Source organism: Gopherus evgoodei, chromosome 7, assembly GCF_007399415.2.
Source record: "Gopherus evgoodei ecotype Sinaloan lineage chromosome 7, rGopEvg1_v1.p, whole genome shotgun sequence".
In the NCBI taxonomy this organism is placed as follows: Eukaryota; Metazoa; Chordata; order Testudines; family Testudinidae; genus Gopherus; species Gopherus evgoodei.
Genome location: NC_044328.1, coordinates 101,129,213 through 101,144,488, shown reverse-complemented (window position 1 = coordinate 101,144,488; position 15,276 = coordinate 101,129,213). Strand labels below are relative to the sequence as shown.

The window sequence follows — 15,276 nt, the reverse complement described above, 5'->3', positions numbered from 1 at the left end:
CTCCCCCAATCAAAGGGGCCACACACAGCACATAAAAGCAGTTTAATGGCAGTTTCACGGCCCCGTTTCGCTGCTGCAGCAAAGGGAAGGAGCATTCACATGGAGGCAGTGTTGCTGGAAGGGGCGAGCCCAGCTCTGGGTACCTCTGGGGCTGGCGCTATTGCAGTCTGAGTATCAAATTCATTGCCCCATCACACAACGAAGGCCCGGGGCCCCAGTTATTTCTGTCTTGGTGGTGGCAGGGCTCTTGGCGGGGAGTCTGCAGGCTCTCTGCAGCAGCGACACCCCCTTCAGGTAGGGCAGTGGACTTCATGGCCCGGGGCCCCAACACGGGTGACAGTGGCTGTTATAGGGAACATGGTGATGCCACAGGCGTTCCTACCACGATAGAGACGGTAATAGCCCTGCCGAGGGGACACGGTGTTAGGGACAGATGGTACTGGCCAGCCTTTCCTCATCCAGGGCTGCTCTATACTGGGAACTGACATTGCCATAGCTCTATCCCTCGGGGGTGTAAAAGTCCACACACCCTGGGAGACGTAGCAGTGCTGACCTGGCCCCACAGTAGCCTGCGCTAGATGGATGGAAGAATTCTTCCGTCAGCCCAGATCCTGCCTCTCAGGGAGGTGGATGAACTTCAGAGACAGGAGAACCCCTGCCATTGGTGGAGGTGGCGGTGCAGCTGCTTCATGGTAGCAGTTTAAGTGTAGACGTACCCTCACTCCGCCTTTGTGTCAAACTGGAATGGGGTCTGAACCTGGCCAGGGAATGTATAATACAGGGGTGGCCAACCTGGGGCTCCGGAGCCACATGCAGCTCTGCAGAAGTTAATATGCGGCTCCTTGTATAGGCACCGACTCCGGGGCTGGAGCTACAGGCCCCAACTTTCCAATGTGCTGGAGGGGGGGGGTGCTCACTGCTCAACCCCTGGCTCTGCCATAGGCCCTGCCCCTACTCCACCCCTTTCCACTCCTGCCCTCAACCTGCAGTGCCCTCACTCCTCCCCTCATCCCCAGAGCCTCCTGCGTGCCACAAAACAGCTAATCAGGAGGTGCGGGGAGGCGCTGAGCGTTGGGGCTGCCAGTGGGTGGGAGGCACTGGGAATGGGGTGGAGGGGAAGCTGACTGGGGGCTGCTGATATTACTGTCACTCTTTGGCAATGTACACTGATAAATTCTGGCTCCTGCTCAGACTCAGGTTGGCCACCCCTAGTATAATAAAAGCCCACACCTCACCCCAGCAGTGGTGTGCCTTAGCATTAGGCAGGGGGAATCCCTGTATAAACAGTCCCTGCACCCCACCCAGAGGTTGTCTCTAGGATCCCAGGCTGCCTCCTTCAGACAAAACAAGCCCACACCCACACAGCCAGCACTGCCATGGGGCAGCCCCATACACTCCCCACTCACCTTCTCTCCCCAGCCTTCCCCCCAGGAGTTCTTGATGATCCAGTACCGCCTTTTCTCTGCTGTAATGAGTTGGTGAAGAGAAAGGCACAGTCCTCTTAGTGCTTCTGGCAGCTGAGCCCCCTACCAAACCCCCAGCTCATTTAACCCCATCTCACCCAAATCCAAGCCCTAGCACCGCTCATCCCCACTCACCGTGCCCATAACCAACCAGCAGGACAACATGATCCACATGGTCTGGACTGCAGCTCTTCACCAAGGGCTGGGAGATGCCCTTTTTATAATGCTGCAGAGGCACAAAATAGAGCAGAAAGTGAGTGGGGGGGGGGCTTAGTGGGTGGGTCATCATGGGATGGGCTGAGTAGCCAGAGGGCTCCTCCCGCATTGCTAATTGGGAGGCACGTACCTTCATGGCAGCTGAGTTCAGGGTAACTGTGATTGGGCCCTTGGTTGCGATGTGTGCAGCTATTTCTACAAGAGGAAACCCAAATGTGCTGGGTGAGGAGGAGGACCGAGGAACAAACACCCCTGACCCAGGACTGGCCCTACCAGCCTGCTGCTGTCCCCACACACTGGCTACGTTGGCCCTTGCCGCTCCCTGTGTCCTCTGGGCCCCCTGCACCCCTCACATTCCCCTTCTGCTGCTCAGAGCTCTCCCAGGGGGAAGCATGAAAGTAACCAGCCCCTTGGTGGTTTTACACATCACTCCTTGCACCCTCCTGCCCATGCACAGCTGCATGGAAACTGACCAGATCTTGATCCCAGCTCTGCCCCCACCCTGGCCCTGCTTCCCCCCTCTCTCCCCCAGCCCTCTTTGTCACCCCCTAATTCTGTTCTACTGGCTCTCACTTGCTCCCTTTGCCCCCACCACTCCCCCCTGGATGGCCCACTCCCCACTGGCCCCACCCCATCCCCTCTGCCCCCAGGGCTCACCCTCCTCATCTCCAGGTAGTGTCTGGAAGCCCTGGATATAGGCTGCCGGCTCATTGAGGTTGCGGCATGTTTCCTGTCTCCCTGTGTAGGGGTAGGCATCCTCGCTGGTCAGACCACCTGGGAGTGAGTGTATGTGAAAGTCTGGGATGGGCCCAGAGCACCTCAGTCCGTGCTCCATCCTTCCCCCATTCTGGACTCAAGGGTCAGAGTAAACCCTCTCCCCACAAATTCAACCTGTCACAGAGTGTGCCCAGAGCAGGGTCTAGGAGTGAAGAGGGGTCTCCTTTTTGTATACAGTATTGAGAAGATTGCTCCCTGTCTGGGTCAGGGTCCATGCAGCACTTGGTGTGATGGGGACCCCAATCTCAGGGACTGCGCAGAATCCGGTGATGGGAGCTGCAGACTGGGCTGGGGGCCCAAATCTCAGTCAAGGGGTCTGTGCAGCACCTGTGGTGACGGGCCCCAATCTGGGTCGGGATCTGTGCAGTGCCTGGCACGATGTGGGGGGCAGTATGAGTCAGAGTGAGTCTTCATGCACTAAAGTATTCTCACAGTAAACAGTTGTGAGGGGTGAATAGGGGACAGTCCTAGGGGCTGAGGGGGCTTTGTTTTCCCCACGTCCCTCCAGTGCCTACATACGCCTTTGTAGCATCGTAGTGAAAGCATCCCACACGTAGCCCCCTTTGCACCCCGCTCCGCACCAGCTGCAGTCCAACACCTCTGCAAGGGAAGAAGTGAGTGAGCACCAAGCCAGCTCCCTCTCTCCCCAGTCACACCCTGGGATCCTGCTCCTGCTGGGTGGCACACACTGACCAGGAAAGACACCAGTGGGCACTGGCTCATCCAACAGACGAGATGTCCCACAGTGGCTCCCACCGCGGGGTGATCAACCCACTCCTGGATGAAGAGACTCAGCACCTGCCACCCCCTCCTTTAACATCTGGTGGGGGAGAGTTCCACAGGCAGGGCTCAGCTGATAGTAGACTGGTGGTGGGAGAGGTTGGTGATAGGATCCTAGCCTACCAGGAGGCAAGTCGGTGGTGGAACTGTCCCCCCACCTCAGTGAGTGCTAATGGGGTGCAAATATGTGAACCCCCATGCACGGAAACAGGGTCCCGTATGCCCCACACACCCAGCCTGCTCCCAGGCCGGTCAAGGGTTACAAACTCCCAGTTTGGGACAAAAAGAACAGGAGTATTTGTGGTACCTTAGAGACTAACAAATTTATCTGAGCATAAGCTTTTGTGGGCTACAGCCCACTTCATCGGATGCATTCAGTGGAAAATACCGTAGGAAGATCTATATATACACAGAGGACATGAAACAATGGGTGTTACCATACACACTGTAAGGGGAGTGATCAGTTAAGGTGAGCTATTATCAGCAGGAGAGAAAAAGAACTGTTTGTAGTGGTAATGAAAATGGCCTATTTCCAGCAATTGACAAGATGATGTTAGGAACTGGGGGGTGGGGAGGGGAATAAGCAGGGGGAAATAGTTTTACTTTGTGTAATGTCTTGTTTGGGACCGGAAGTGAAGGGGATACTTTACTCTCTCCCTCTCCCCCCCGCCCCCTTAGCTGGGAAGGGGACAGAGCTTAGAAAAGCCCCAGGCACCCCCTCATCTGTGCCTCATTCACCCCAGCCTGTGGGGCTGCTGCACACAGCAGGGCAGCGCTGGGGTGCCCCACCCTGTTCCAGTCCAGGGGGCAGGGCTCCCCCCAGCCCCTACCTTGCACCGAGAGGTTCCGGGGCTGGTGGAAGTGGATGTTCCAGAGGGACTCGATGTTGGCGATGGCAGCGAAGGCCCAGCAGGAGTTGCACTTTTTGCCCTGTGGAGACAGGAGTGAGGCCCAGCGTGGTGCTAGGGGGCACTGTGCTGCAGGGCAGGAGGGGGCGCTCTCCCCAGCCTCAGCGCTGACCCCAATGCCCCACTGAGGGAGGGGGCACTGGCTGGGATTAGCAGTGGGGAGGGGGGATTGGAAAGATTTTGTAGTTACTGAGCTGCCCCATGCCTCCCCCTGTCCCACCCCAACTAACTGCCCATCTGGGGGGGTTCCCAACCCATCGCTCCCACAACTACCTGGTCCTTCACAGCGGTCACGGCTCCCGCCTTTCTCCAGTCACAGGACGGGGGTAGCTTCTTCCTTGGGAGCCGGGGGGCCTGGTGCATGGTGGGGGGTGGGGAGCTCCGGACCATCCCCTGGAACTCCTCATCTGGGGAACCAGAGGGAGATGGCACTGAGGGAGTACTGGAGGGGTGAGTGAGGGGTGCAGAGTAGTGGGGGCAGGGAAGGGAGGGAGTGCAGAGCAGTGGGGGTGGGGAAAGAAGGGGGCGAAGTGGTTGGTGTGACGAAGTGGGACTGGTTTTAATGGTCCCTCTGAATACTGTGGGGGGGCCTCAGCTCTGGCCGACCCTCTGTCGCCCAGCAACTAATGGCCAGGTCCTTCCCCCCTGCAAGGGGATGCTAAAGGTGTTGGAGACGGAGATCAGGTGACCTTCTGGCCTGGGAAAGAGACACAGCCCAGAGAGGAGGGGCAGGAGGGGGGTTTTGGTAGTTTTTGGAACCTGGCTGGAAAATGGAGGGGAGCAGCGGGGCTGTGGCCTCCCTGGGGCCCCAGATGGAGCTAACTAATGGGGGGTCTTGTTGTCTGTACTGGCAAGACCTGTTGTGGACTGTGTTCCTGTCATCTAAATAAACCTCTGTTTTACTGGCTGGCTGAGAGTCACATCTGACTGCAAGGTGGGGGTGCAGGACCCTTTGGCTTCCCCAGCACCCCGACTCGGTGGACTCACTGTGGGAAGCACACAGAGGGGCACATGCTGAATGCTACGTGTGAGCTTCCTGCCCTAAAGATAGTCTGCTCCAAGGGAGAGGAGGCTCCCCAAAGTCCTGACTGGCTTTGTGGGGAGCAGTTCCAGAGCATCGCCCAGGGACTCCGTGACAACTGGTAGCAGTGGTGGGATCTACTGCACTCTGTGGACGGAGCTTCCTGCAGTAAGTGACTGGGGAACAGTAAAACGAAGGGACGATTTTAGGGGTGATTAACCCCTGGGAGTGTGTGATTAGTGAGAAGGACTTTGCAGTAACAGGGTCTCCTGGGGGATTACAGCGAGCGGTCCCAGGGGTGGAGGAGTCTGCAGCTCGACCCTGGCAGAGAGGTGGTGACCTCAAGAAGGACTGGCACACTCGGGGTCTCCCTGGAAACCGTGGGGAGCAGTGAGCACCCAGGCCTGTGAGTGGTCAGCAGGAAGATGTATGCCAAGCAGCTTAAGTGCGACCTGGTGGAGCTGTGCAAGCAGAGGGGGCTGCGCAGAGGGAGGATCACCAAAGACCAGCTGATTGCCCAGCTGGAGGAGGGAGACTGCTTGAATGAACTGATCCCTGTCTCTGAGGGAAGCAGCCTGGCAGATGCAGCACAGGCACCAGTGTCTGTCCCAGCTGGGAGTGGTCAGCCGGGCGGCTGAGGGCTTTCCTATGCCTAGGGGAAGGGCGGGGAGGAGCCCAGTGAATACCGAGGGCACAGTGACACCCCTGGCCAGCAGAGGCGAAGCTCGCCAGCCAGCAGGGGATCGTCCCAGCAATGCTGGGCATCTGTGGAGTGGAAGCGGCTGGAATGGGAGAAAGAGCTAAAACTCAGAGAGCTGGAGGATCGTGAGAGACAGAGGGAACATGACTGGGAGGAGAAAGAGAGACTGCGTCATCATGAGCTGGAACTGGCGAGGCTGAGGGGCAGCGGGCACTCGGCTGCAGTGAGTATGGGGGGGACCAGGTCTGCGCCGAGCTTTGATAAGTGCATCCTGGCCCAGCGTAAGGAGGGGAAGGACATGGATGACATCCTGGATGCCTTTGAGACGGTCTGCGAGCTGCACCAGGTAGATCCTGCGGACAGGCTCCGGGATCTGACTCCCTTACTGGACCCCAAAGCTGTGGCATTGTACGGCTAACTGGAAGAGGCGGAAAAAGGGGACTACGAACTATTCAAAAAGGCCCTGCTGCGCGAGTTTGGGCTGACTCCTGAGATGTACCGGGAAAGGTTCCGGGGTCAGGATAAAACCCCTGAGGACTCATATCTGCAACTAGCTGGCAAGTGGGCCAATGGGGCCCAGACGAAGGGGGACCTGGTTAAACTGCTGGTACTGGAGCAACTGTATGAGCGGTGCCCATCCGACCTGAGGCTGTGGTTGAGGGACCAAAAGCCAGAGAACCCGCGACATGCAGGGCGGCTGGCCGATGAGTTTGTGAAGAGCCGGTCAGGGGTGGCAGGGAGGAGTCCCAAAGAAACAGGCCCGCCATGATGCAGAAAGAGTGTGATCCTGGGACCTCCCATAAGGAAAACGTGGAGAACCCCCTCCTAAGGGGAATATCTGGCGTCAGGGCCAACCGACCAGTTCGGGGGGATCAATGGGACATGGGCTGCTATCACTGTGGCCAAAGAGGCCACATACAGACCCAGTGCCCCAGGCTCAGGTACAGACCAAGCAAACTGGACCCACAGAGGGTTAACAGGGTAGCAGCCCAACTGGACCAGGAGCAGGCTTCCCAGGAAAGGGGTGCTGGCAGCTTATCAACTGTTCAGGAGGGAGGAGGGCCCCAAGCCACCTCCTCTGCAGAGCTGGATGCTCCGGACATCAGGTTTTCCATTTACAGGGTGGGCGCAGGGCTGTCCCTGCGAAACGAGTGCCTTGGCGGTGGATGGAAGGAAAGTCTATGGATACTGGGACACGGCTGCTGAGGTAACGCCAGCCCGTCCCGAGGTGGTAGCTCCAGATCAGGTGATGCCCAACACCTATCTGACCCTGACAGGGGTGGGTGGAACCCCATGCAAGGTGCCCATGGCAAGAATACACTTGAAATGGTGGGACAAGGAGGGCCCCAAGAAAATGGGGGTGCACCCCCATTTACCCACTGAGGTGTTAATGGGGGGCATGCAGAACTGGCCAAGCAACTTCCAAGGTGCCCTGGTCGTGACCCATAGCCCAAGCCTGCACGGGACACTGCGCCCTGACCTCGAGAAGGGTACCTTGCCCGAGGAGCAGAACCCTGCCCTGGTGGGGAGGGAACGCCCAGAAACACAGCTCAAGGAGACTGCAGCTTCAGACGGTGAGAGAGAGCAGGTGTCCATCGCTGCCCCAGTGCTGAGAGTTTCAGGCCGAGTTGCAGAAAGATCCCTCCTTGTGGAAGATAAGGGACCTGGCTGACCTCAATGTGGTACAGACCATAGGGGGAGGTTGCCAGAAAAGGTTCCTGTGGGAGAAGGGGTTCCTGTACTGAGAATGGGCTCCCCTGGGGCAAATGGAGTTGGGGGGGATCAGGAGGCAGCTGGTGGTATCCCGGAAGTATCACCGCCAGCTGCTGTGCTGGGCCCATGACATCCCCCTCTCAGGGCACCAGGGAGCCTGGCGTACCCAGCAGAGGCTGCTACCGAACTTTTACTGGCCTGGAGTCTTTACTAATGTTCGGCAGTACTGCCAATCCTGTGACCCCTGCCACAGGGTGAGGAAGGCCCGGGACAAGGGGAAAATGGCTGTAGAACCCTTGCCCAGCACAGAGGAGCCTTTCCAGAGCGGGGCCAGGGTCAAAAGGGGGTCTCTGAACCAAGAGAGCCCGAATCACAGCCCCCTAGCCTGGAACGCTGGGAGAAGACCCCAGCCCAGCTTGAACCCCAGGGGTATTGGGGTGGGGAAAGGACATGGGCCACATAAGCCTTCCCACCTGCAGACTACGGGTGCCATTGAGCAACCCTGACCTAAAGAGGGGCAGGAAACTGGAAGGGCCTGGTGTAACTCTTCCCCCAGAAGGGGGAGGAGGCTGGGGCATCCCTGGGAACGTGGGTAGATTCAAACTTCCCCAGGTCACTGGCTGAAGTGACCCTGCTCAGTTCGGTCTCGAAGGGGGGAGAGGTGTGACGAAGTGGGACTGGTTTTAATGGTCCCTCTGAATACTGTGGGGGGGCCTCAACTCTGGCTGACCCTCTGTCGCCTAGCAACTAATGGCTAGGCCTTCCCCCCCTGCAAGGGGATGCTAAAGGTGTTGGAGACAGAGAGATCAGGTGACCTCTTGGCCGGGGAAAGAGACAAAGCCCAGAGAGGAGGGGCAGGATGGGGGGGGTTGGTAGTTCTTGGTAGCTGGCTGGAAAATGGAGAGGAGCCCCAAGGAGGCTCGGGCCTCCCAGCAGGGCTGTGGCCTGCCTGGGGCCCTAGATGGACCTAACTAATGGGGGGTCTTGTTGTCTGTACTGGCAAGACCTGTGCTGGACTGTGTTCCTATCATCTAAATAAACCTCTGTTTTACTGGCTGGCTGAGAGTCACATCTGACTGCAAGGTGGGGGTGCAGGACCCTTTGGCTTCCCCAGCACCCCGACTCGGTGGACTCACTGTGGGAAGCACACGGAGGGGCACATGCTGAATGCTATGTGTGAGCTTCCTGCCCTAAAGATAGTCTGCTCCAAGGGAGAGGAGGCTCCCCAAAGTCCCGACTGGCTTTGTGGGGAGCAGTTCCAGAGCATCGCACGGGGACTCCGTGACAGTTGGGGGCAGGGGAAGGAAGTGCATAGTGGTGGGGGTGGGGAAGGGAGAAGGTGCATGGGAGGGGCACAGAGTGGTGGGGGTGGGTGAAGTAGCGTGCAGAGCAGTCGGCAGGGAAAGGGGTGCAGAGCAGTGGGTGGAGAAGAGAGGGGTTCAGAGCTGTGGGGCAGGGAAGGAGGTGGCAGGGGAAGGGAGGGCAGAATGGGGGGGCAGAGAGGGTGCATGGGAGGGATGCAGGGTGGGTAGGGGGTTGAAGAGTGGTGGGGGCTGGGAAGGAGGGGTGCACAGGAGGGAATGCAGAGGAGTGGGTGAAGGGGAAGGGAAGGGTGCAGAGCAGTGGGGGTGGGAAAGGATAGGTGCATTGGAGGGGATGCATGGAAGGGGTGCAGAGTGGTGGGGGCCAGGAAAGGAGGGGTGCACTGGAGGGAGTGCAGAGTGGTGGGGGCAGGAGAAGGGGGTTGCACTGGAGGGGTGCAGGGCAGTGGGGACGGGAAGGGGGTTGCATGGGAGGGGCGCAGGGCAGTGGGGGAAGGGGAAGGAAGGGGTGCACGGGAGGGGGTGCAGAGCGGTAGGGGAAGGGAGGGATGCAGAGTTGCAGGGGAGAGGGATGCGGCGCTCAAAGTTGCTGGGCGTTGGGGGTCACTCCCCACCTGTCCAGTCACTGAAGCGGGTCACCCCATACTGCCCTGTGCCCAGCTCCGTCTCCTGCAGCCACCGCGCCGTGAGCAGGCTCCGCGTGAAGATCCCGAAGCGTCTGCGCTGCTCTGGAGGGAGATGGGGGGATCACGGGCACTGAGGGGGCACGACACCCCCAGCCAGTGGCATCAGACACCCTGCCCACCCCATCCCCCAGCACAAATTGGGGCGGGGATTTTCCACCCTCCCCACGCCTCTTTCCGTTGCCAGCTACAGAGCCGAGCCCTGGGGTCTGGGTGTGAAACCACCAGTGACAGAAAGAGCGAAACAGCAGCGGAGCCCCCCCGCACCTCACCCTGGGACCTAGAGGGAGGGGAGCATGCGGGTCCCAGGGAAGGTGACTCGACCAGCAGCGGGCAGGTCGGGCTCAGAGGTGGCTGGTCACAGAGGCGGGGAGAAGGGGGTCGGTCTGGTCTGTCCACCCCCTCCTCAGCCCCATCCATTCCCTGCCACCCCCACGTTCTCCCCCTGGTAACAGCCCCCAGGGAGAGCTGCCTGCCCTCCACACCAACAGCCCCCTCCCTCCAGTCTGTCACCTGCAGGGCTCCTGTAGGTTCTGTTGAACTGAATCATAAAATCCTTGAACATTCGAGTCATTTCAGCCTGAAATGGACAAGGCAGGATGGTGGGGAGCGAAGGGGCGTCCCAGCAGCCAGTGCCCCTGCCTCAAGCCCCACTCCCAGCCCCCAGCTACCCACAGCCCTGCTAGTGCGCCCCCCCATCCTCACCCACAGCCCCCTGCTACTCCTGCCTAGGGATCCCCCTGCCCACAGCCCTGGTGCCCCCCAATCGGCACCCACAGCCCCCTGCTATCCTACCACTGGACTCCCCCACCCACAGCCCTTCTGGTGCCCCCCAATCCACACTCACAGCCTCGTTAGCCCAACCCTGGGCTCTGCGCCCCCTCACAGCTCTGCTCATGGCCCTCAATCCTCAGCCCTCAGCTATTCCAGCTTTGGGATGTAGGGTGGAGCCTGCTGTCTGGGACTGATGGGGGGGACATGCCCGTCTGGGTGCGTGGGCGGTAGTGTCTGTGCGCAGTTTAAGTGTCAGGGGTGTGGGAGCGTGAGGCACAGGCTGCCCTATGGTGGTGGGGACTGGCTACATGACCTTCCCCTCTCACAGGTGCTGGTTCCAATCCCCGACCCCGGATTCTCCACACATGCACCAAGACACTGGGTCTCAGCACAGTAGCTAGTGGCTCTTGGCAGAGACATTTGGTGTCTTCTCTGTTCTTCTCTGGCATTCAGGCCCTCTCCACCCCAAAACTGCTCCCTCCAGGTGCATCCTCCATCCCTTACCTTGCTGATTTCAGAGGGCAGGACAGAGCCAGCTGGGAGGGCACAGACCCAGATCCACAGCAGCAGGAGGCAGGGACGCAGGACTTCAGGCCCCATGGCAGTAGCTGCTCAGTGCCTGCCCAGGCATCCTGTGGGGGGGGCGTTATATGTGCAGAGGCAGGCAGAAGAGTGACGGAAACCACAGAGCAGAGGAACTGCAGGTGTGAGATCCGGGGATGGGGAGCAGATGTGGGGGGAGGGAGGGAATCCGAGGTGTGGGGTTTGGACTTCAGACATCCAAGCAGCCTCAAACCTGCTCCTGTGCCCTCAGGGTCTGCACCACGGGAGGGGGACAGATTTGGGGCAATGGGGCATTGTTCCATAAATCCCCGTCACTCATCTGCTCTACAACATTTAGCGAGACGCACCAGCCCCTGGTGACCACCCTCTCCCCCTCCCCCCATGGAAAGTAACAGTCCCCCAGACTCCAGGGACCTCAGGAGCAAAGACGCTTCTGGAAGCCACAGCACAGTGAACCTCCGTCCGGGTCTGGCCTGGCCATGCTGGAATCTGGCCTGGATGCCTGGGTCTGCACCGAGTCCAGGGGAAAGGAACAGTCATGACCTCCAGGTAACGCTGCACTGGAGAGGTGAGGCAGCTCAGCACCCCTTGGGGCTGCAGTAGGGCTAGGGCCAGCACTGACTGTGAGGGGAAAGTGCCCCTCTTGGCCACTGGCGGCAGACAGGATACTGGGCTGGATGGACCTTTGGTATGACACAGTACAGCCATTTTTGTGTTACGTTCTCATGCTCCCTACTGAACCCTGACCCTGTGGCCTGTCTAGCTAGCGAGGCAAGCCCTGATCAGAGCCATCGAGTCCACCCCACCCAGTCCCCTGTCCTCCACGGCCTTGAACAGGTGCAGGCGCTGAGCTTGCAAACAGCAAATCACCTGACAGATTTCAGCCCTGCATGGCCCCACCCCCAGCTCATTGTACCCAGCACCAGAGGGCTCTGTGCTACATCATGATACAAGCAGCCCCCTGCTAGCCCAGCCCTGGGCTCCCTCTGACTCTGCCCCTCCATCCCACCACACAGCCCTGCCCTCCATCCATGACAACGCCTCAGCTTTAGACCCGATTTATCCTCAGGACCCCAATCCCTCCTCCTGCCCCCCTACATGGGCTCATTTAGTTGAGCAGTTGCTGTGTTTTAAGGGTCCCAGACCCAGGGCCTGTGTGGGAAGGCAGAGGGATCATTAGTGAGAAAGGTTTGAAATCTCAGTCACTTCAGAAAACATGGTGCCTGAGTCTCCAGTGAGTGGGGAGCCTGGGGCTGTGAGTCGGGCCCCGGGTGGCAGGCCTAAGTGTGTGTGTGTGTGTGTTAGGGGAGGGCAGGGATGTTGTGTTGTGTAGGAAGTTCTGGTGTGTTTGTGTTGTTGCAGTGTTTTCTCTCTCCAGCTGGTGGAGGTATTGTGGTGTTGTGTAGCAGAGATGCGCTGATTGGGTGTGGGTGGGTGCTGAGTAGTTGTATGTTTATGTAGCTGTGCTGTATTGTGTTATGTAGGAGCTTTGTGGTGCGTTGTTGTGTAGCAGTGTTACATTGTCATTCTGCAGCTGCAGGGAGCAGGCCCTCAACCCATGAGGAGGAGGATGTATAGCAGTACTGTGGTGTTGTGTGGGGGTTATGGTGCAGCACTGTTGTGTTGTGTATTGTATCATTTGGTATAATAGTGTTGTGTAGTCATGTAGCAGAGCTGTGTGGTGGTTGTGGTGTGTAGTTATGTTGCACTGTGTGGTGCGTTGCATAGGATTGTTTATGTTGTGTAGGAGTACTGTAGTAGGTTCTGGTGTTGTCGTATGCAGAGTTGTGTAGTAGTGCTTTGTTGTTTAGGGGTTGTATAGCTGTGGCATGTTGTGTAGCAGTGTGGTAGTGCAGGAGATCGTTATGTTGCTGTGTAGTACTGTTGTGTTGTCTCCCTCCAGCTGCAGGGAGCAAGCCCTTGCCCAGGCGGGGGTCACACTGCTCTGGCTGCTGTGACTGGACTGAGACCCTGAGATCCCAGGGCCTGAGGGGGGGCAGCTGCAAGTGGCCTGGGCTGAGGCCAGCACAGGCTCCCAGCATCCCCTGTGGGTGACACCCACGGCTCCCCTCTCACCTGGAACACACCCTACAGTGCCACCCTCTAGTCCCTTCCCCCTGGGGGCAGCACCAGAATGATACCCTCCCCCCCTTGCACCCCACAGAGCCCCCCAACCACCTACCCTTACATTGATTCCCCCCTCCCCGTACCCTCCCAGTGACCCACCGCTTCCCCCTTTGTACCCCCGTCCTTCTCTTGCCCTCCTTCTGCCCCGCCCCCTTCTGGTAGGGGAGGGAGCACTGGAATGAGTGACACTCCCCTCTCATTGGCTGCCGCTCGCCCACCCCATGGTAACCAATCAGGTGATCGCGTTTGTGTGTATGCAGATATATCTTCCACTCAGATGCTGCCGATCCACCAGCAGGGCTGCTACCTGGTAAATCCACTGGATCCTTCCCGACTGCCAATGATGGTCCAGGACTCCTGGGTGCTATCTTGGCTCTGGGAGGGGAGTGGGGTGGAGTGGTTAGAGCAGGGGGCTGCAGGTCAGAACTCCTGGGTTTGATTCCCAGGAGTGGTATCAAGTGGTTCGGGGCGGGGCGACACACACCAGAATTCCTAGATTTGTTCCTAGCTTTGCCCCTTGCCTCCCTGAATGTCTTGAGGATGCACTTGTCTATAACCTCCCCTTACGTTCCCTCTGCAGACCTCAGACATCTGGTCCCCCCCATTCCTATCACCCCCTGAGTTCCAAAGCTCCCCCCATGTGGACACCATCCCTCCAGTCCCTACTCTTCTCCCTCCTAGTCCTTCTGACCCCCCTAGGCCTCCAGCTTCCTGAAGATCCCTCTGCAGAGACCAAAAGCCCCAGTTAATTCCTCTGTGTTTGAGAACCCCTCTCCCAGCCTCCCCTCTGTGCCCCCAGATCTCATGTGGCAGAACTGGGTGCTGCACCCTAAGTCCTTCGCCCTCACTGAGTTCCTGGGCCCCTCCAACCTGCCACACAGATAGTCACAGAGCAGGTGGGGAAGCACCACCCTTTCTGATGCTTCCCAGCTGCCACTCTGTCACATGGGAAGTGGGGAGAACTGCCTTGATTGCTACAGGGTGTGGGGCAGTACTGTCTGATCCCTGGAGGGCAAGACCTGGTACCAGCCCGATTGCAGCCAGAGGTGAGTGTCCAATCGTAACCTGATCCCTCAGGCAAGTGGGAGGGTGACCAGTATTGAGCCGATTCCTGTGCAGGGTGCCCTGGCTCCAGCCCATTCACTGCACGTCACAGTGGCAAATTAGTTGGGGAGAACCCCCCATGCTGCTAGCCCTCAGTTCTCCACCCTGCAGGGCCCTGGCTGCCGGGTGCGTGAGATTCCACTGCTTTTTGCCTTCCTGCACAGCACAGGGCTGGAACTGTGTCCAGTCCAGCCAGATGGCACCTGCTCCTACACCACCCTCTACAGCCTCAGCTTGGACATCACCATCATTGCTGTGGGGATCCTCCCGGGGGACAGCTGCTGCACTGACTTAAATCACTCTCTCCCCTTTACCAGCAGGGTGCACCCCCACAATGCTCCTCCCACCTGGCCTCCAAGCTGTGGCAGGCAGCACCATCCCTTGGGGGTGCAGTGGAGCAAGATGACTCTCTGGAACCTCGGGTGTCCATCCCCTCCATGCACCACAGAGCCCAATAATCCAGCAGGTGCCCCCAAATCCTCCTTACTGCAAGAGGCACAATCTCGGCTCTTACCAGCCCTGGGGGCTGCAATACAGAGCTCCCTGCATGGCTTTGGGAGGAGTTACATTTGAACAGTATCAGGGGAAGAAAAATCATGGAACTCTGATCAAATTACCCGTTTGAGGACAAGTCAGTGTTGTGGCTCTGTGGCAGGTGAGGACACACACAGCTTAGCTACCATCAAAGCCCCCACTATTCTTCCCTGCTGCCAGTCACTGCTCATAACTCCAAGACCCTGATCCTGCCCGTGGGGGATCTCCCTGAGCTGATGGCTGGAATTACACCTGCTGTTCTGCTTTGAGCAAGAGACCAGCTCAGGGTCAATTTCACAGCTGGGTCTATTTCTGAAGAGTTCAGAAGGGTCTATTAGATCATCTAGGCAGCTCTGGTTTGAGAAAGAGGAGGAAGTAACCAGGACAGCCATTGTAGACTCGAGTCACACCAACAGGCAGGAAGTGGTAGCAAACCTAGAAGTAGAAGGCAGTTTGGGTTAAAGTGATCAGGAAATGAGTTCAAACCTCTAAGGAAAGGAAGAGGTGAGAGCACCAAAATAAGGAACATGGACTTCACAAAACTCCAAGGACTGGTAGATAAAGTCCTGTGGGAAGAAAATCTATGGGAT

The 15,276-nt window shown here is 58.4% G+C and overlaps 1 protein-coding gene across 2 annotated transcripts; it reads right to left on the bottom strand.

Annotated features, from left to right (window-relative positions):
• Positions 1–23: 23 nt before the first annotated feature.
• Positions 24–11,010, bottom strand: CTSW (cathepsin W). 2 transcript variants are annotated; one of them, XM_030568657.1, is made up of 11 exons: positions 10,862–11,007; positions 10,097–10,163; positions 9,515–9,628; positions 4,418–4,551; positions 4,067–4,166; positions 2,976–3,056; positions 2,337–2,453; positions 1,810–1,874; positions 1,599–1,689; positions 1,407–1,465; positions 24–404 (listed from the first exon to the last, which is right to left on the bottom strand). In XM_030568657.1, the coding sequence occupies exons 1-11, from the start codon at positions 10,955–10,957 to the stop codon at positions 291–293; spliced, it is 1,038 nt and encodes a 345-aa protein (XP_030424517.1). In that variant the 5' UTR covers positions 10,958–11,007; the 3' UTR covers positions 24–290. The 2 variants fall into 2 exon arrangements, with proteins under 2 accessions (XP_030424517.1, XP_030424515.1); XM_030568655.1 differs by lacking the exon at positions 24–404 and having other exon boundaries at positions 1,121–1,465; positions 10,862–11,010.
• Between the last annotated feature and the right edge of the window lie 4,266 nt (positions 11,011–15,276).

Coding starts and splice junctions, on each gene's coding strand:
- CTSW (XM_030568655.1), bottom strand. CDS start 10,957: ATGGGGCCTGAAGTCCTGCGTCCCTGCCTCCTGCTGCTGTGGATCTGG. Junction 3,057..4,066: donor CCGGAACCTCTCGGTGCAAG/GTAGGGGCTGGG, acceptor CTTCCCTTGCAG/AGGTGTTGGACTGCAGCTGG. Junction 1,875..2,336: donor ACTACCTGGAGATGAGGAGG/GTGAGCCCTGGG, acceptor TTCCTCTTGTAG/AAATAGCTGCACACATCGCA.